Here is a 20,895-nt window from a genome sequence, read left to right on the forward strand (position 1 = left end):
GAAAATGTACTCCTCTGATAGTCTCTCTCTCTTCTTGTCTCTCTCTGGCTTGTTTTACTTCTGAGGGTGTCTTTGAGTTTGCAGGCTGTAAGACTGGATGTGGTGGCTCACGCTTGTAATCCCAGCACTTTGGGAAGCCAAGGTGGGCAGATCACCTGAGGTCAGGAGTTCGAGACCAACCTGGCCAACATGGTGAAACCTCGTCTCTACTAAAGATACAAAAATTAGCCAGGCATGATGGCAGGTTCCTGTAATCCCAGCTACTCAGGAGGCTGAGGCAGGAGAATTGCTTGAACCTGGGAGGTGGAGGTTGCAGTGAACTGAGATCATGTGTCACTACACTCTAGCCTGGGCGATAGAGCAAAAACCCCATCTCAAAAAAAAAAAAAAAAAAAAAAAAAAAGAACAAAACAAACAAAAAACAAAAAAGCAGTTTGCAGGCAGTGGCTTCAGCTTGAGTTCCTGCATACAAAGTTGCTGCTCTCCCCACTCAACAGCCTTCCTTCTCATGAAATGCCTTTGCCATGCGTTTGAGGGAACCCTCCTTTGTGGGCACCACTTCCTCCATTCCCCTATGCCTGAGCTCCAGGGGGCTTGTTTAAATAGTGCCTATTAGAAGTGCTGAATGTGATGAAAAGAACATTGAACTTGGAGTCAGGAAACCTGAGTTTCAGCCCTCATTGCCATAACCTTACTATGTGACCTTGGACAAGTTTCTTCCCCTTCCTGGTCCTCAGGGTCTGGATCTGTAGAAGACGGGGCCCTTGCATTCTTTTTTTTTTTTTTTTTGATACAGAGTCTCACTTTGTTGCCCAGGCTGGCAGTGGCGTGATCTCAGCTCACAGCAACCTCTGCTTCCCAGATTCAATCAATTCTCCTGCATCAGCCTCGTGAGTAGCTGGGATTACAGGCGCGTGCCATCACACCTGGCTAATTTTTGTATTTTTAGTAGAGATGGGGTTTCACCATGCAGGTCATGCTGGTCTCGAACTCCTGACCTCGTGATCCACCTGCCTCAGCCTCCCAAAGTGCTGGGATTATGGGCGTGAGCCGCCGCACCCAGCCCGCATTCTTTATTCAATGCCATGATATGCAGCTGTTCTACTACAGGAATGACCTGCATTTGTGTTGCCTCTGTGATTTTCCTGTAAGAAAAAGACAATAAGCAAACACAAACAGAAGAAAAGGAGAGGGAGAGAAGCAAGAGTAACTGTGAAAAGTTACAATTATTTATCAGGAAACCAGTTCTGTGTGACCTTCCTATATCTAGCTGAATGTCCACAATCTTATTTAAAAGATGCTATTCTTAGGTTCAGTGCACAGGAATGTAAATAAGCACTAAAAGCAAAACTTCAGTGCTAACCACATAGCTGAAATACAAGCAAAATAAACCACACAGGCAGAACTTTGCCTATCTGAGCAATACATTTGGACTGTTACCAATTGCTTCTCCACAGAAACCAAATTTTCGCAGTGAACACCACCATTCCTTCCCTTTGGGGGGAAATAGACTGCAGGATGATTTGAAGAAGGACTATACTCCTATGGCTCATTTTCTCCTTAATATAATGCACTTGAAATCACAGTGCTCTCGGTGTACTGCTCTTGGCCACACGGAATCCCTAATCATTGGTACGGTCTTGGTTTCAATAACAAGTAACATTTTCAAAATGAGAATTTTCATCTTTTTACCACCTATCTAAATCAGAGAACACTCACACTTTAAGGACTAGTTCAGTCTTTGCCTTACACCTGGGAAACCTGAGGTCAGGGTGATAAAACGACTTGTCTGAAGTCCTCCAGCTTTATTGATTGGCGGCGAAGCTGGAGCTGGAAATTTCCACACCTGATTTCTAGCCTAATGTTCTTCCCACCTCATCATTTAGTTCAACCCAATAACTATATACTAAATGTCTGTACCAAACTACCCCCATTTGTTTATCGCTTTTCCTTTTTAAGTACTTGGTGTTTATTTTCTTCTGTCCGCTTAGCCTTTTTGCAAATGATCCCTTTCCGCTTGCCAGTGTTTTTGTTTGGTCATCAAATGATCCCTTCACGCCAGTCTTTGAACATTGGCCAAAGGAATTTGAAGCCCAATCCACTACAACCAAATCCACATAATTTCCAATTATTCTAAATTTCAGTTAGAGTTCACAAATTACTTGTATACGGAAACCATAGATGCTGCTACGGAGGAAGGTGTGTGGTTTTCTGTCTTCGTTGCATGCAGCTAAACCCAACCCAACCCCAGCTAGTTACATGCTAACGGCCCTTGCTGGACTTTGTGTACTGTTGATTTAGTAAATAAAGTCAAATGAACTAAAGTTCCTGTGATTCCGAAAGAAGCCAGAACCACCGCCCGTATTCCAGAATTCAGTGACCACAACTGCTTCTGCTCTAAACTCAAAGCCCTTTGATTTTTTGCCCTTTAATCCACAGCTCTCTCAACTGAAGGACCCTAATCTTAGGGTCTGTATGACCACGCCTCTTATCAACTTGGCCTGTCAGTTCTTTTGTACTTTATCTGGCTCCACGGTTTCCTCCTAGAATTTGAATTCCAGTACACCAGCTGTCCTGGAGGTCGACCGTGGATTTATCCACTGCTTGGATCATACATTTTGTTTTGCTTCCAGTGCTCACTGTGATAATATGATGCCTAACCTTTCATAGGATTTGCTTCTTGAGCTGCTCTCTTCAGAAAACAACAGATCTTTTTCCTAAGGGTAATCCTAGTTCTGTATCCAGCTTTTTTTTTTCCTTTGAGACAGGGTCTTGCTGTCACCCAGGCTGGAGTGCAGTGGCGCAATCACAGCTCACTGCAACCTTGAACTCCAGGGCTCAAGGGATCCTCCCACCTCAGCCTCCCAAATAGCAGGTACTACAGGTGTGTGTCACCACAACCGGCTAATTTTTTTGGTAGTGTCAAGGTCTCACTTGGTTGCCCAGGCTGGTCTCAAACTCCAGGGCTCAATCGATACTCCCTCCTCAGCCTCCCAAAGTGCTGGGATTATAGACGTGAGCCATCATACCCTGCCTAAAATTATTGACATGCATTATGGTATGTTTACCCACGTTATAGCCCATCTGTCTTTTTTTCTCATAACACGCCTAGGTTTTGATGTGTGTCAGCATTTCTGACTCAGTATTCCAAACCAGAAATTGCTTGTGCCTCTTGTGAAATTTGGTGACCTCATTAGCACACTTCTACTACCAGCTTTCCTGGTGAAAATTTTCAAGTAAGAACATAGAATCTTGGGATTTGAAGAAGGCTTAAAATGTATCTATCCCAATGTCATTATTAGGTGGTCATATCAATATAGGTTCAGACACCTCTAGAGGCAGAAAACTCACTTCTTCGTAAGGGAGCTCATTCTATCTTGGACGACTCTGATTACTTGAGAATGTTAAGCCAAAATTTTTTCTTGTACCTTCCACCTAGTGGATCTATTCCTACCCTCTGAGAACCCTAGAAAATATGCAGGATGTCTCTTTTATTTGCAACTGTAAGGTAATGCATTTGAGGACCACCATGAAGCCCCCCCCGCCCCCCACCACCATCTTCTGCCTTTACCTGTGTCTTCCCTTCCTCACATCAAATACTCCTCATCCCCGTGGAGCAGTCCTCACTGTGAGTGCTGCTTCATTTGCATGCTTGACTATTGATTTCTACTCTTTGCTTTATTCGTTAAGCAAGGACTCGAACATATCAAAAATGAATTCAGGGCCAGGCATGGTGGCTCACACCTGTAATCCCATCACCTTGGGAGGCTGAGGCAGGTGGATCACTTGAGTCCAGGAGTTCAAGACCAGCCTGGCCAACATGGCGAAACCCCATCTCTACTAAAATTACAAAAATTAGCCAGGCATGATGGTGCAATGCCTCTAATCCCAGCTACTCCGGAGGCTGAGGCAGAAAAATTGCTTGAACCCAGGAGGTGGAGGTTGCAGTAAACTGAGATCGTGCCACTGCACTCCAGCCTGGACAACAGAGCAAGACTCTGTCACAAGCAAACAAACCACCAGACAAAAACAACAAATTTAGCTTTTAAACGTCCTTTGGTGTAGAATCTCATCAAAAGCTTCCCATCCATTATGTTATCCATTCAATCAGCTAACATTTAGTCATTGCCCTTCTTGATAGAAATGCACCACTGAAAAAAATGCAGTCCTCTGACCTTGAGTGGTTCAACCAGGAGGAAGAGATGTAAGCACAGTACAATCAGTGTTATAACACAGGTGTGTATGGAGCAGCAGGAATGCAGGAGGGGAATGAGTGGGTATCAGACACCATTTCACAGAGGAAACACTAAAATAGGATTTTGAAGCAAGAGCAGGAATTCACCTGGGAGAAGAAGGGAAGGGCATCCCACATGTGCTAAAATGCTCAAGAGTTCAATAGGATACCCTGCTTTGGAGAACTGTAAAGAGTGTGGGATGGTCTGAAAGTGGGCTGCAGAGAGGAGGAAGGGAGAGGGAAAGAGGTCTACCTAAGACTCAGAATCTCGCACTTAATAGGGGCTCTCACCCCATTCACCCAGCACCTGCCAAATACAGAAGCCGTTTAGTCAGTTAATATCTGCAAACCAAACTAAGACTAACTGATGATGGTGATTTTAATTTGGGGTTAATGTGTAAATGAGACATAGTTTCCCTAAATAACAGCCTGTAGGTCTAGTAGGACAGATCAGGGGTGATTTTGCATATTTCAGAAGGGCTGGTGACTCTGCTTTGGAAATACACGGCTGAGTGATCCAAACAGAAACATCAGATAACGGCAAGTAAGCACATTGGGTATTTCCCATTCATGTTCTTCTAATTCTTCCCTATGGGTGGAGATGAAGCAGCTCCAGGCTAGCAGATTCCACCCTATCTGCGCAGTGCCCTCTGTTCTGAGCCTCCATGGGGCGAGTTCTCCCTCTGTGTCCAAACCGTATCTGCCAGTGGACTGGAGACCAGCTGAATCTGTCCCTTCTTCTTTCGGATGTGCCTCTCCTCTCCCTCCCACAGACCCTCTATGCCTGCAAGCTGCAAGGAGAGCCCAGGAGGGGTGTCCTCTTGGTGGAAGTTGCGCTTGGTGAGGAAGGTCCAGGGAACCAAGTCACTGCATCTCCTTCCCCAGTCAGCAGTCCCCCAAAGCAACTCAAGGGAACTCTAGGAATATCTAATGTTCCATCCACCTCCCAGATTCCTGCTGAGACTTACTGGAACTAAATATCACTGGCACAGGGTTCAAGGCTTGCCCCAGTGGAGCACTGATGCCACCCAAAGCAGTGAAGCTATATACACTCACCTTCACAGCTCTGGTCACCAGAGGCTTATTCTCATTTCAGCATGAGTTATCCTAAAGCTCTCAGGTACTATTGGTTTAGACTCTTTTCTTCCCCCCCACCCGAAGACAGAGTCTCACTTTGTCATCCAGGCTGGAGTGCGGTGGTTCCATCTCGGCTCACTGCAACCTCTGCCTCCAAGGTTCAAGCGATTCTCCTGCCTCAGCCTCCCGAGTAGCTGGGATTACAGGCGCCTACCACCACGCCAGCTAATTTTTGTATTTTTCATAGGATGGGGTTTCACCGTGTTGGTCAGGCTGGTCTTGAACTCCTGACCTCAAGTGATTTGCCTCCCCTTGGCCTCCCAAAGAGCTGAGATTACAGGTGTGAGCCACCACACCTGGCCTAAATATTATTGGAAATCGGTGTTCAAACACTAATCTTGTTATATTTCCATCAAGTAGTGTACTAGATGTGAGGGATTCAGAGATAAGTTGGAATGGGCAGAAACACCGCACAAGCAGATTGACACATCCTTAGGTTTTGCTTTCTGTATTTTCAAATTCTGCTGCCCCACCTGTCTTTGTACTTTGTCTTCATAGGCTGGTTCTCCTAAGCGGAGAAGAGCAGGAGTTCACGTAACAAGGAATGGCAGAAATGAAGGATGTTTTTGGCCAGGAACCACATCCAGGTAACACCTCTGCAGTATCTTCTAATGGAGGATATAGGAACTGATTACTGTTATAGGATAAAAGGCAAATAGGTTGGGACTATATTTAACTGTTGTCATTGTTCCTTACCCTTTATTCAGAAGGTGCTTTCTCATGACAAGTTTAAATAGTGAATGAAGATCAGATATTTCAACAGTAACTGAAATAGCCTATTCATCATGAAGTGAACTGTTTGGCCAGCAGTTAAATAAGTGGGACTTTTTCCTTTAAAAAAAAATAATGTTCCAGGCTGGGCACGGTGGCTCACGCCTGTAATCCCAGCAATTTGGGAGGCCGAGGTGGGTGGATCACCTGAGATCAGGAGTTCGTGACCAGCCTGACCAAACATGGCGAAATCCTGTCTCTACTAAAAATACAAAAATTAGTTGGGTGTGGTGGTGCGTGCCTGTAATACCAGGCTACTTGGGAGGCTGAGGCAGGAGAATCGTTTGAACCCGGGAGCAGAGGTCGCAGTGAGCCAAGATTGTGCCACTGCACTCCAGCCTGGGTGACAGAGTGAGACTCCATCTCGATAATAATAATAATAATGTTCCAGAAAGTCACCTTGAACACTCTGAAGGTAGCCTCTCTTACAAGACCCCTGGAATGACATTAGATGGCTTTCCTTAGAAGGAGAGATGTAGGTGCCTTGGAGTGGCTCATGGAAGTGTGACTCACATTGGAGTCAGTATGGGTGGCTTCCCTTCCTCAGAAGGCAGATATAGGGCCCCTGGAGCCAATGAGGGAGCCTTCCCTATAGGACGATGACAGGGATGTATCCCCCAGTTGCAGAAAACAGTCGTGTATCATATCCTTTGTGTTTTGAGGACTGAAGAGGGAACGTTTCCTCACTCCGAGGGGATAGATTTCCTTAGGGGCAAGGTGAAGCAGTGTTTCTGGGTTAGTGGGGGTGATGCTAGCATCTGAAGCAAGCCTGAACAGGCATATAGGAAGAATTGCCACTTTGGGGTTCCCTCAGTTGAGCTTAGCCTTGAGGAATGGGATCATTTTGCTTGGAAGATTTCTGGCAGTTTCTGGCAATGGTCTGAATCATGTCTGTAATCCCAGGACTCTGGGAGGCCAAGATAGGAGGATCTCTTGAGCCCAGGAGTTCAAGACCAACCTAGGCAACACAGCAAGACCTCATCGCTGAAAAAGAAAAAAGAAAAAAAAATTAGCCGGGCGTGGTGGTGAGTGCTTGTAGTTCTAGCTACTTGGGAGCTGAGGTCGGAGGATTGCTTGAGCCAAGGAGGTTGAGGCTGCAGTGAGCTGTGACCCTGCCACTGCACTCCAGCCTGGGCGACAGTGGAGACCCGTCTCAAAAAAAAAAAGTTCAACAGTCAATAATGAAACCGCATCTCAGCTCAGGCTGTTGGGGGATCAGTTTTCAAAAGTGACACCTTGTGGCAGCAGGGAGGAACAGCAGTGGTATACTACACTTTTTGGACTGCCGCTATCCACCGCAACTGCTGGCTCCTAGGAGGATTTGATGGGGAGTGCTGGAAAGGGCAAGGAAGGGCTTAAGTGATGAACAAGAATAATAAGATCTGTGATCTAAGTTCAGACTAGTTTATTTTTATTACAATCTAATATAAAAATACTACCCTTATATGGTATAAATCCAAGATGGAATATTTTCTCCTTTCCGGATAGTTTTGCATTTTAGAAATTGAAGAAAAAGTTTTAAACCCTGCTGTATTGGACTTCCTAGCCTTTGCTTTAGTTGAGAAATAAACTTCCAAACTCTTATCAGATTTGTTGCCAGTCCTTACAATGTTGAAATAAGGGCCCTGGATGTGTGAACTTGGCCCTTGTTTTATACACATGGCTAAGAGATTAGGCAAACATTGTTTACCCAAAAGAGTTCCTGAGTTACAAAGTCTACATCCCTTTCCACTCTTTCCACAGACAGGTCGTGGACATATCCTGGAGTTCTAAGATGCTTTTTGGAGCACAGATTAAAGTGTTCTTCAGTCGGTAACTGGCCTGGGGCCTAACCAGCAGACTCTTCTTTCTTTGCCTCTTCCTCTCCAGCTCCAGCCACCGAGCCAGCAACCTCTTGGTATTTTGTTCTAAGGCAGTCCTCAAACTGAGCCAGGGCGAATTCTTGAATTTGAGCTCAATCATCAGTTAGAATGTCTGAGACGGAAGGGTTGAAGTGTAACCTCTCTCAACTCTCAGTTGCAGCATGAGCGTGGAGCATGAGGTGGCAGAGATTCAGGCCTTGGCAAATAGCATGACTTGCACTAGAATATTCTACGGGGTGTGCGTTGGCTTCCATTTGTGCTGGAAGATGCAAGGTTGAACAGAGAGGGAAGGCTGCCTGAATTGTCTGGGAGATCTGTGTCTAGAGCCCACGGGCAGAGACTGGGCCTTCTGTGTGGGCTGCCATTCTTGGGTGCCATGTGACGTTTCTTCTCTGTGGTTCTTCAGGGAATGACCTCAGATTGTCACACTCAGTTTTGGAGCCTCATGGCCTCCCTGTGATTCTTGGGGATCAACTCTTTCGGTTCACCTCATGGCCATTTTCTAAGGCACGGGCCAGCCCCAGGAGCCCTGGGTTAGAACCATTTTCAACAACCTTCACCCCAAAGATCCACCTCTTACCCCTTTCTAGCCAGGTACATATGACCAAGGGGTGTTTTCCAAAATCTGTCTAAAACACAACATTTTGGTTATACCCCTTCTTTAGGATGATGGGCCCAACCAGCCCTTCACTTCATAACCAAGGGAAACAACTTAAGTGAATGAATCTCCACAGAGCTACAAAGATCTGCTTCTAGGTGATTTCTGTTCTTGCTTATGTAAGGAAGCAGCTGCTGATGCCTTCAAGCGAAGAAGGGAAAACATTTCCCCCAATTTTTAAGGCTCTCCGGAGGGCATCCATCCAAACTCTTGTAGCGCGTGTGTGTTTTTGTTGTTGTTCTCAGTTCTTTCATTTTCCAGATGAGTAAACTGAGGCTCAAGAATGTGTGATTCTTCCTGGTCACATGGCCCCTGTTTTCCTTTGCATTCTGCTTCTCGTTGATTTCTTTTTTTTTTCTTTTCTTTTTTTTTTTTTTTTGAGACGGAGTCTTGCTCTGTCGCCCAGGCTGGAGTGCAGTGGCGCGAGCTCGGCTCCCTACAAACTCCACCTCCGGGGTTCACACCATTCTCCTGCCTCGGCCTCCTGAGTAGCTGGTACTGCAGGTGCCCGCCACCATGCCTGGGTAATTTTTTGTATTTTTAGTAGAGATGGGGTTTCACCTTGTTAGCCAGGATGGTCTCCATCTCCTGACCTCGTGATCCGCCCGCCTTGGCCTCCCAAAGAGCTGGGATTACAGGTGTGAGCCACTGCACCAGGCTGATTTCTTTCCTAGTCTGACAAGACCTCCCAGAGGCCTTTCCTCACCGCACACTTAACCCTGTCTTCAACTTTTCTCTACACAGTTGGTTGATTTCCTAAAACTTGGCGTTTGGTGAAGAATGTCCAGCCACTTTGGCTTCTGAGGAGTTGCAAATAGAAGCTTTTTATCTGGGGAGATAGATTGAACTCTACGTTTTGGAACTAAATGCAGACAGTCTTGTGACTCTGGAAAGTAGGAACCAAACTGGAATGATCCAACAGTGTTTTTTCCCAAATGAGTTTATGGGCAGACAGAGCTGGAAGCAGTTCCTCTTTATATATATGTATAAATATACACACACACACACACACATATTTGAGACAGGGTCTTGCTCTGTCACCCAGATTGGAGTGCAGTGGCAAAATCATAGCCCACTGCAGCCTACAACTCCTGGGCTCAAGTGACCCTTCCACCTCAGCCTCCTGAGTAGCTGGGACTACAGGTACGCACCACCACACCTAGCTAATCCAAAACATTTTGTGTTTTTGGTAAGTTCGAGACCAGCCTGGGCAACATGGTGAAACACTGTCTCTACAAAAATTTGCCAGGTGTGATGGTATGTGCCTGTAGTCCCAGCTACTCTAGAGGTTGAGGTGAATATCATGCCCCAACACGTATAATCTTATATATCCTCTGTTTATCTCTAGTTGAAGATGATTTATATAAAGAACCAATGAGAAAAAGAAGGAAATCAGATCGAGATCAGCGTTTCCGAGCATTTCCTTCTGTGGAGCAGAGTGCTCTTAAGGAATGTGAGTGTCCTGAAACTGTTGTTTTAACATGGTTCTGTTCTGTTCCAAGTATGTTAAAATGGTCAAAGAAAGAGGAAGTTAAATTCTGCAGCTGGATGAAACATCTTCAAATGAACCTGTTTTGGAAAGAGAGGACTCGAAGTTTCTGCAGCAGTATGCAGTTAGGCAATTTGTCTCCAGGCATCTCTGGGCAGGAGGGTTGTTATCAAAATAACTTCTTCCTGCTTAGAACAAAGCCTGTGAAGATGATTAGGTTAGTGCTTCGGTGGGTGTCAACATGGTGTCCTTGCACTTTTTTTTCTTTTTATGACACAGGAGGGAAGAATCTAGAATGGGCTGAAGCCCATGGCAAAGCATACCATAACTTCTGTTACCAGAGTTTCAGAGCAGCCTGGCTGTTTGGAGATTTTCAGAACCAATGATCGCTATCTCTAGTGAGCCACCATCCCTAGTGTGAGATAACCTGCTATCTTGTTTAATCGGCTTTTCATTTCATTTTTTTTTTTTTTTCCTTCTCTGTGATGTTCAGCAGACACCTCCTTTGGAGACCTAGTACTTTATCCCTGCCAGGTACCTACAGGTGACCTCTCTCTGTTAATTCCAGATGAAAAATTGGAATCACGGACCAGAAGAGTTTTGAGCAACACTTATCAGAAACTTATTCAGTCTGTCTTCCTGGACGATAGCATCCCTAATGGAGTCAAATATCTCATGTGAGTCTGAAATCTGCAACCCTGAAATTTTATGTCAGTATCTGTCCTTAGGCTATTATAGGTGCTTCCCCCCAACAAGGAAAGGGACTATTTAATTAGAAACTAAGAAAGAAGGATACAAATTTCTGTCGCTATGGGATAGTTGCCATTCATTGAGCTGTCACTGTTAGGTAATCTGCTAAGTGCTTTATATATATGTGTGTGTGTGTGTATGTGTATATATGTGTGTGTGTGTGTGTGTGTGTGTATATGTATGTGAAATATAATTTAATCCATCCAACACTCCTATAAAGTAGGAACTATTATGATTACTTCCGTTTTACTGAAAGTGAGGCTCAGAGAGGCCCAGACTTGAACAAAGTCACACCAGTGGTCAGTGAGAGGGTCCAGAATTCACCCCAGGCTGTGTGACTCTGAGCTCATGTCCCCAACTATTTGTCCTCTGTGACTTGAAGGAGTTGAGTGGTGCTGAGGCTGTAACTTCTCCTGTTCAGTAAGACTCTGTGTTGCTCCTAACACTATTAATACTTCACCTCTGTATACACTGTATTTCTAGGGTCAAGAATATGCAATTTCTGTCCAGATGCAGTGGCTGACACCTGTAATCTCAGCACTTTGGGAGGCTGAGGCAGGTGGACCACTTGAGACCAGCCTGAGCAATATGGCAAAACCCTGTCTCTACACAAAATACAAAAAAATTAGTCAGGTGTCGTGGGGCACGCCTGTAGTTCCAGCTACTTCAGAGGCTGAGGCGAGAGAGTTTCTTGAGCCCAGGAGATTGAGGCTGCAGTGAGCCATGATTGCATCACTGCACTCCAGCCTAGGTGACAAAGCGAGACCCTGTCTCAGACACATAAACAAACAGACAAACAAAGAATATACAATTTCCAGTGAATACAAATAAACATACCTCACATCTATATAGACATTATAGGGATTGTGTGGAATTATCATTACCAAATATTTTTGCATAATCTCATTTGATCCCCAGGCCAACTCTGTGTAGCAAATAGGGATTGATATTCTCCATTGACAGAGGAGAGAACAGAGACTCAGAAGATTTTAGTGACGTGCCCAGGATTAGAATTCAGTTCCTTTGCATTCTGTTTCAATGCTGTTCCCTCTAAACTTTGATGATCATGACAATGTACATTTTAAAATTCACCCAGAAATAGGCTCCTTGCCTTGATTGAAAAGCCGACAGTGGACCCAATCTACATTGGATTATTTGGAAGCACCGGGGCTGGGAAGAGCTCCCTGATCAATGCCATCATCCAGCAAGCAATGTTTCTACCAGTGTCTGGAGAAAGCATATGTACTTCCTGCATTGTACAAGTGAGCTCCGGCTGCTGTGCACAGTATGAGGCCAAAATCCACCTTCTGTCTGACCAGGTAAGTGTTCCCTTCCTCCCTCCGTCCGTTCCTTCCTTCTTTTTCTCCCTCCCTCCCTGCCTGCCTGCCTGCCTGCCTTCCTTCCTTTCTTTTTTCCTTCCTTCCTTCCTCTTCCCTCCATCTCTCCCTCCTTTCTTTCTTCTTTCCCTTCCTTTTGTTCCTCCTTTTCTTTCTTTCCTTCTCACTATCTCTCAGAGATAACATTATATTCCTTGCAAATATAGCTCATGCCTTTGTTTAATGAAAAGAGCCCATCCCAGGAGGAAGTTCAATCAAGTGAGCTAGGGGGGTCTAGCCTGATGCTTGCATTGTTATGAGACTTTGGGCAAGCCATTTCCCTCTTCGAGATCCCAGATAGATGACCTAGATTTTCTGAATATGCAGCCCCCTGGCCCTCCACAGGGGGCAGTGGGCGCCTCTGTTTGTCGGTGTTCTCTGTGTCTGTGTCAAGAGGGGCTTGGCCCTACTCTGCCTTGGCAGGAGTGGAGGGAGGAGCTGAAGAACCTGACTAAACTCCTGCACAGGACGGAGGAGCTGGGCAGAGAAGAGGCAGATGCATGGAACAGGGATGAGGCAGTGGAGGAAGCCACCTGGAAGCTACAAATGATTTATGGAAATGGGGCAGAAAGTAAGAACTATGAGGAGTTACTGAGGGCGAAGCCCAAAAGGAAGATCCCCACCTCCAGAGTCATCACCCTCAAGGCGGAAGAGGTAGCATCAAGTTCGTTTTTTTCTTGATTTCATCCTGCGTCTGATGTCTAACAGTTGAATCTGTTTCAGGGGACGGGCTTGTGGTACAGTGTTTGTGTGAAATAAGAAATAAGTTGCTACCCAAATCAGAAGTATCCATAGCCCAAGTTATCCTCATTATTTATGGCTATCAAATGGGAATTTTTAGTATGTGAAAGGAGGAGCTCTTGTGCACAAAAGAAGACTATTTACAGTTACTTGAGAATAATTAGGGATAATTTGGGCTGCCAGTGATTTTTGAAGAAGACTTATAGTGGCTTAAACAAACAGGGATTTATTCTTTTTCTCATGTAAGAGGTTTGGGAGCAGTAGGGGTGGGGTTGGTTTAGTGGCTCAGCAATGTCAAGATCAGCATCTCTGGTTCCCTTGGCCTTCCGTCGACCCCATTGTCATGAGATGGCTCCCGAAGTGCTAGACTTCATGCTAGCCTCCTGGAAGGAAGAAGTGGAGAAAAAGTTGGCATCAGCCACATCTCCCCTTTCATGAGAAAGTAAAAGCTTTCCCAGAAATACCTCTGACAAATTTCTGTGTAGATTTCAGAGTTCAGAACTGAGCCACATGGCCCTTCTTGGCTGAAAGGGGGTCCAGAAAAAGTGAAAAGCAGACTTGTCATGATTTGCTTAGACCAGTCTCACTCCACTGCCTTTCCAATCAGATAGAAAATCAGGATTCTGCTGGCATAAAGGAGGAACAGGATGGACATTGGATAGGCAACTGGTAGTATTCTTGCTTTTATAAACAATGTTTATTTTAAGTTAAAATTCAATTTCTGAATTAAAACAAAATATTTGTGGAATCAACATTCAATTTAGGAAAGCTATACATTTAAAAACCTAGTTTTTCTTGTATCTCTCACCTTTAAATACACCTTTAAAATATTGCTATTCTATTTATAAATCTAGTGACTGTTGGTAAAATGGGTACAATTTTTATATGCGTCCTAAAGTTTAATGTTCAATTATTTCCTGATTAACAAAGCAAACCTTCCTTAAATATTCCATGATACTTATATAATTAATCACATTTCCTTAGGCTTTTTGCATTCGGTTAAAGTTCAATATATTTGAGTCTCTAAAATGTTTAAATACTTGACTAGGCACACTTAAAAATCAAATGAATGAAACCTTTTCAAAGCACTTTGCTATCTCTTGTATATCTGGAAAATCAAACACAGTACCCATTTCTTATAGTTTTAAGATGAATATTACTATTAAAATGATTATACTTCTAATATCTAAAACATAGACTATGTCTGAGAAACACAATGATTACAAAACTAGTGACTTTATCTGAATACATACAGCTTACACAAGGATATCAATGTCTTCGCCAACTCTATATTTAGAAATACTCCTTCCCAGCATCATACATTTACCCACGGAAAGAAGGTGAACAGAATTACCATCTCAATAAGTGAGCTTACAAATTCAGGCTTTCCACTGGAGATCCTAGAATCCGAGTTTGCCTTCTATAATGATGTTTGCCCAGAACCAGTTTATTGGGCTTAGCCCTCTAGTAGAAAGAGACTTTTCAAGCCCATGTCTTTTCCTGGACTTCTCTCTTACGGTATCTGCTCTATTTTAAAATTACAATATCTTAAAGAGTTTTTATTATCTTTCGCTGTTTATCATTTGGTTGAAATTGATGAAATCTCTTACTCCTTACCCAGACTGCAACAAATCCAGCAATTTAATTTAAACTCTCTTAGGAATTGATATTCTTATCTTTCTTTCAGGACTATTCTATAGAAATTTATTTAACAATGACCACCATACATCCCAAATCCTCTGTCCTCTGAAGTACCCCAGTTGAGATTTACTGTCATAGTTGCTGGCATGGATGTGTCATTGTCCCAAGACATGTTTAAGCAGAAACCGTGGTTTAAGAACTAGTCCCTCTCTTACCCACCATCATTAAAATATCCTAGAAATGCCTACATATCAAGGTATTTTTTGTAATCGGAAGATAAATTTTAAAAACTCTTTTTAAGATCCAATTTCAGATCAATTTTCAATTTGGAAAATATAGTTACCATATCACTGTTAATTTTCTATAGTCATTGCTAGCTTTCTGGTAATGAAAATGTCAATTACATATTACCTTAATTTCAGAATTGAATGCAGTTTAGAAGATAAACCTATTATTCAGCAATGCTATAACTTCCCTAACGTCCCATTTTAGCTGACTTTGTTTTTTTTTTTTTTTTTTTCATCTGCAAGGTAAGGAGCTTGAACTTCCTCATCTCCAGGGTCCTTCCTGGCTCTCAGGTTCTAGGTCCTACAGACCTGATTTCAGGCCTTCTGTCAGATGCACTTCTTACCCTTACTAAGCATACTTACCATGAACCTGCATCACAGCCAACCAGGATGAACAGAGCTGGGAACAAGGCTGGCGTGCGTGATTCTGTCCTTCTTCTTCAGGCAGAAGAGCTGTCCATCAAGCTGGACCCCTACATCCGCACACAGAGGAGAGATTGGGATGGGGAGGCCGCTGAGATGCACATCTGGCCCTTGATCAAACATGTGGAAGTGACTCTTCCCAAATCCGACCTGATCCCAGAAGGGGTCGTGCTGGTGGACATCCCAGGCACAGGCGACTTCAACAGCATAAGGGACGAGATGTGGAAAAAGGTGACTGTCTTTCATAGGCTTAGTTCTCTCTTCCCTCAACTCCTCTACCCTTTCTCAAGCAACAAAGAATGCTCTGCTTTCAGCTTCAGGGATTTTATGAGCTCATTGGAATTAAATTCTTCTAATTTCTATGTTCTAAGTCTCAGGGCCCTGGCAGGATATGGTGGCCAGAGAAAGTAGGGAGGGAGGAATTATAGGACATGACTGTTGGAGCCAGGACAAGTGTGTGTGATGTATGAGAAAGATGAGCAATAGAGTGGCTTAAGAGGAATCAGAGTGACCAAGGACAGAGTGGAACTGGGAGGCCAAGTGTTGGGGACAAAGCAGAGAAGCTGCAGCCAGTCACCCAGAACCCAAGAGACTGCAACTATGTTGACTGTAAGCAGCATCAGCACAGAGCTGGAGGGCTGAGGAAGCTGGTGTGGTGGGGGCAGGGTGAGTCTTCCTGGGTGAATGGGAGAAGGAGCATGGGGTTGGTGGAGGAGGGAGACTATGGAAGACATGCCTGGAAAAGTTCCAGGTCTTTAGTACTACTGCTCCAGAGTTTGGCTTCCTGGGAAAACTTGCAGGAAGAGAGGGACTGGGGCATGTGATTGAGAAAGGGCACGGTAACAGAGGCACTCTGGAGCAGAGGGTAGGAGGAACACAGAAGCCCAGGAGCTGGAAGGGGACTGGGAGCGAGGACCAGCATCAGTGAGTTGTGAGCAGCACAGCAGCTGCCGAAGAATTCAGTTCTTTAAACTCCACAGATTTGTTTAGATGAATGACTGTGCGCCAGGGGAGCTTGCTGACCACAGCTTCCAGTCACAATCTAGAGCAAGCTCTAGCCTCTGCCCTGATTGTACAGGGGAAGACATGAAGGCTCAGAGAGGGGAAGTCACTTGTCCAGGACCACACAGCCTTGAACTGGAGAGCAGGTTTCTTAACTTCCCTGCTGGGGCTCTGTCTACCCCACCTCCCCCAGGGCATGCTGTACATTATCCACCTCCTGTAGGAGAAAGGCAGTCCCTGTGTCCTTCCCCTTGGTCGGTGGCTCAGACCTGGCCTTGTGAGCCTTAGTTTCTGTAAGACCTCGGATCCTGGAGTGGAAATCATGAACCTTGGCTAGTTCCAGGTCTGGCCAAGAGAGCAACAGCCCAGGAAGGCTGCCAGGGCCTCTCCCTGGATGGAGTTGCGGCTGCAGCCAGTTCAGATACACTGGGCAGCTTATCAAAGCCAGCAGCTCTGGCTCAGAAAATGTGCTCTGAAGAGGTCAGGCTGAAGTGAGGGATGGTTCCCAGCGTGCTCTGCCTGGCCCGGCTCCCCTGCATTCTTGTGGGTTTTTTTGACCTCCTCTCACAAGAAGTTACTCAAGACCCCACTCTTTGCAGGGAGAACAAGACAGTCGCCCTCCCTCTATGTCAGGCTGCCAGCCTTGCCTTCCCTAAAACCCATTATGAATTCAGATGTCCCTGAATCTGATCTGCCACTTAGAAGTCATGTGACTTGAGGCATGTCTCTGAACCCCTCTAAGTCCCATTCTCATTGTAGGGGCCTGGGGAGATGCAGGTGGCGGTGGTGGGGTGCCATCTCATCTACTCCTAAGTCTGGCAGTTCTGGTTTTATAGAAAAACTTTTTTGTATCTTCTATGACACTAACTTTACCAAACCCTGGCAGTGGGGAGCTTTGTGTGGGGTCTGAAATTTAACCACTGCACCCTTTATGGTTGCTGTCCTTTTCTCATGTTAGTGAACACTAAGCACCTGTGGCTTACCAGGACCAAGGGGAATATGAAGGTGATGGGGGCTCTGCCCTTGAGGAGCACCCAGCCTGGCATTCTTATGGCCTTCTACTGGCTGGACTGTTCTCTGCCCACTGTTGGCACTACAGAGCTGGAAGCTGCTTCTACTTTTGTTTTGTTTTGTTTTGTTTGCGACAGCATTTTGCTCTGTTGCCCAGACTGAAGTGCAGTGGCACAATCATGGCTCACTGCCACCTCGACTTCCTGGGCTTGAGCAATCCTGCTGTCTCAGCCTCCCAAGGATCTGGGCTACAGGTGCACACCACCACACTTGGCTCATTTTTTTTTTTTGTAGAGATGAGATTTTACCATATTGCCCAGGTTGGCCTTGAACTCCTGAGCTCAAGTGATCTGCCTGTTTTAGCCTCCTGAAGTGTTGGGATTACAGATGTGAGCACCACATCTGGCCCAGACCCCAAAGCTTTTCTTTTTTTTATTTTTATTTTTTATTTTTTTGGTGATGGAAGTAGAAAGGGTGGTCCTTTATTTTTATTTTTATATCTTTCCAGTCAAGTTATTTTCTTTATTATTATTATTATTATTATTATACTTTAAGTGCTAGGGTACATGTGCATAACGTGCAGGTTTGTTACATATGTATACTTGTGCCATGTTGGTATGCTGCACCCATCAACTTGTCAGCACCCATCAACTCGTCGTTTACATCAGGTATAACTCCCAATGCAATCCCTCCCCCCTCCCCCCTCCCCGTGATAGGCCCTGGTGTGTGATGTTCCCCTTCCCGAGCCCAAGTGATCTCATTATTCAGTTCCCACCTATGAGTGAGAACATGCGGTGTTTGGTTTTCTGTTCTTGCGATAGTTTGCTGAGAATGATGGTTTCCAACTGCATCCATGTCCCTACAAAGGACACAAACTCATCCTTTTTTATGGCTGCATAATATTCCATGGTGTATATGTGCCACATTTTCTTCATCCAGTCTGTCACTGATGGACATTTGGGTTGATTCCAAGTCTTTGCTATTGTGAATAGTGCCGCAATAAACATACGTGTGCATGTATCTTTATAGCAGCATGATTTATAATCCTTTGGGTATATACCCAGTAATGGGATGGCTGGGTCATATGGTACTTCTAGTTCTAGATCTTGAGGAATCGCCATACTGTTTTCCATAATGGTTGAACTAGTTTACAATCCCACCAACAGTGTAAAAGTGTTCCTATTTCTCCACATCCTCTCCAGCACCTGTTGTTTCCTGACTTTTTAATGATTGTTATTCTAACTGGTGTGAGATGGTATCTCATTGTGGTTTTGATTTGCATCGCTCTGATGGCCAGTGATGATGAGCATTTCTTCATGTGCCTATTGGCTGTATGAATGTCTTCTTTTGAGAAATGTCTGTTCATATCCTTTGCCCACTTTTTGATGGGGTTGTTTTTTTCTTGTAAATGTGTTTGAGTTCTTTGTAGGTTCTGGATATTAGCCCTTTGTCAGATGAGTAGATTGCAAAAATTTTCTCCCATTCTGTAGGTTGCCTGTTCACTCTGATGGTAGTTTCTTTTGCTGTGCAGAAGCTCTTTAATTAGATCCCATTTGTCAATTTTGGCTTTTGTTGCCGTTGCTTTTGATGTTTTAGACATGAAGTCCTTGTCCATGCCTATGTCCTGAATGGTATTACCTAGGTTTTCTTCTAGGGTTTTTATGGTTTTAGGTCTAACATTTAAGTCTCTAACCCATCTTGAATTAATTTTCGTATAAGGAGTAAGGAAAGGATCCAGTTTCAGCTTTCTACTTATGGCTAGCCGATTTTCCCAGCACCATTTATTAAATAGGGAATCCTTTCCCCATTTCTTGTTGCTCTCAGGTTTGTCAAAGATCAGATGGCTGTAGATGTGTGGTATTATTTCTGAGGACTCTGTTCTGTTCCATTGGTCTATATCTCTGTTTTGGTACCAGTACCATGCTGTTTTGGTTACTGTAGCCTTGTAGTATAGTTTGAAGTCAGGTAGTGTGATGCCTCCAGCTTTGTTCTTTTGACTTAGGATGAGCCCAAAGCTTTTCTAAGTTGATTATCGTTTGGGAAGCAGAAGGACTGTAATGGTTTTTATTTTCTTGCCTAAGTCAACATCCATTCACCTATAAAGGAGAGACAGGATCCATCGTTGTGTGGCCCTATACGAGTCTCTTTACCACTTGGGCCTCATTTACTTCCCTATAATCCAAGAGGTTTGTCTAACTCGAGAAACTGATGCTTTTTAAGCAATGATTTATGGAGCCAAAAGGTTCATGGACAGAGGGTAGAGGGTATTGTGCAGATGGTGGTTCTGGGTCCTCCACTCCCAATTCAACCACAGCAGTTCTGCTTTTTAAAAATCAAGTTTATATGTTGGAATTCTAACTAAGATTTCATTTGAAAAAGTCTCCCCTGCTAAAAGCAAGCTGAAACCCACTGCCCTGGATCAAGGTTTCTCAACCTCTTGACATTTTGGGCTGCCAGATAATTCTCTGTGGGATGGGGGCGGGGGTGGGACTGTCCTGGGCATTGAAGAATGTTTAGCAGCATCCTCGGCCTTTACGTGCAAGTACCCCCCAAGTTGTCACTATTAAAAATGTCTCCAGACATTGCCAAATACAGATGCTCATTGACATACCATAGAATTGCATCCTGATAAGCCCCCTGTAAGCTGGAATCATAACCATCATTAGTCCCTGTTGTCCTGGACTTACCAATCGTTCAGTAAACCCATTGTAAAGTTGAAAAGAAAAATTGTACGCTGAATCATCACAAGTTGGAGGCTGTTTATATCTTCTGGGGCACAAAAACTCTACTAGTTAAATACTACTGGTATAAAGCAAAATGATGATTTAATTATCAAGTCACAAACTTGTCACCCCTTTGTATGCAAAGCACTGAGGAACCACAAATGAACTCAATCCCTGAGTTGAACCAGATTTTCATTTATGTAGAGGTAAGACAAGAGTAACAATACAATTAGAGAAATGTCACAAGGCTATGCATGATTATCACGTGAAAGTTGCATATTTAATAAAGCAACATTTATGTCATTAATATGTTGTTATTTCATGTTCATTGGCCTTTGCAACTTGTCATGTGGTTTCTGGCTCCCTGCTGCCGTCTGGTGGCATTGTACTAAACATGCAGGGGCAGTCAAACATCAAAATGATGCCATCAGGTGACGGCACCCCAAGGTGACAGCTTGGGGGTATGTGCGCCACCAAACTTAGCCCTGGAAAAACAAGAATTTTCCCCAGGGGACAACTGAGATAAAGCAAGCCAGTGATGGATCTGGGACTGGGAGTGGAGGACTGATTTAGGGAATTCTGTCAATCTCTAATGGCACAAACTACTGTGAAGCCTCTCCTGTGTGCTAAGCACTGGGCTTGAAGTGAGGTGGATCCCAAGAGGAAAGGTGCAGATGGTCACTTCCCATCAGGGGGCAGAGAGCAGACCTGGTGCCGTCACTGTGTCTCAGAGGCGATGCGGGAGGTAAGTCCAGATGTTACAGGATGCAGAGGCCAGCCCATGCTTGAG

The 20,895-nt window shown here is 44.5% G+C and overlaps 1 protein-coding gene across 8 annotated transcripts in view; it reads left to right on the forward strand.

Moving 5' to 3' along the window:
* The window catches only part of NUGGC (nuclear GTPase, germinal center associated), a 70,932-nt gene that overhangs the window by 9,710 nt on the left and 40,327 nt on the right, over nucleotides 1-20,895 (forward strand). For 4 of the 8 annotated variants that reach the window (XM_010370923.2, XM_030937698.1, XM_030937700.1 and 1 more), the window contains exons 2-7: nucleotides 5,870-5,958; nucleotides 10,011-10,115; nucleotides 10,720-10,828; nucleotides 11,998-12,220; nucleotides 12,701-12,931; nucleotides 15,391-15,600. In XM_010370923.2, the coding sequence (XP_010369225.1) occupies nucleotides 5,916-5,958; nucleotides 10,011-10,115; nucleotides 10,720-10,828; nucleotides 11,998-12,220; nucleotides 12,701-12,931; nucleotides 15,391-15,600 (921 nt within the window). In that variant the 5' untranslated portion in view covers nucleotides 5,870-5,915. The other 4 variants (XM_030937699.1, XM_030937697.1, XM_030937702.1 and 1 more) reach the window with 4 other exon arrangements.

Source organism: Rhinopithecus roxellana, chromosome 9 (assembly GCF_007565055.1).
Source record: "Rhinopithecus roxellana isolate Shanxi Qingling chromosome 9, ASM756505v1, whole genome shotgun sequence".
NCBI classification, from domain to species: Eukaryota; Metazoa; Chordata; class Mammalia; order Primates; family Cercopithecidae; genus Rhinopithecus; species Rhinopithecus roxellana.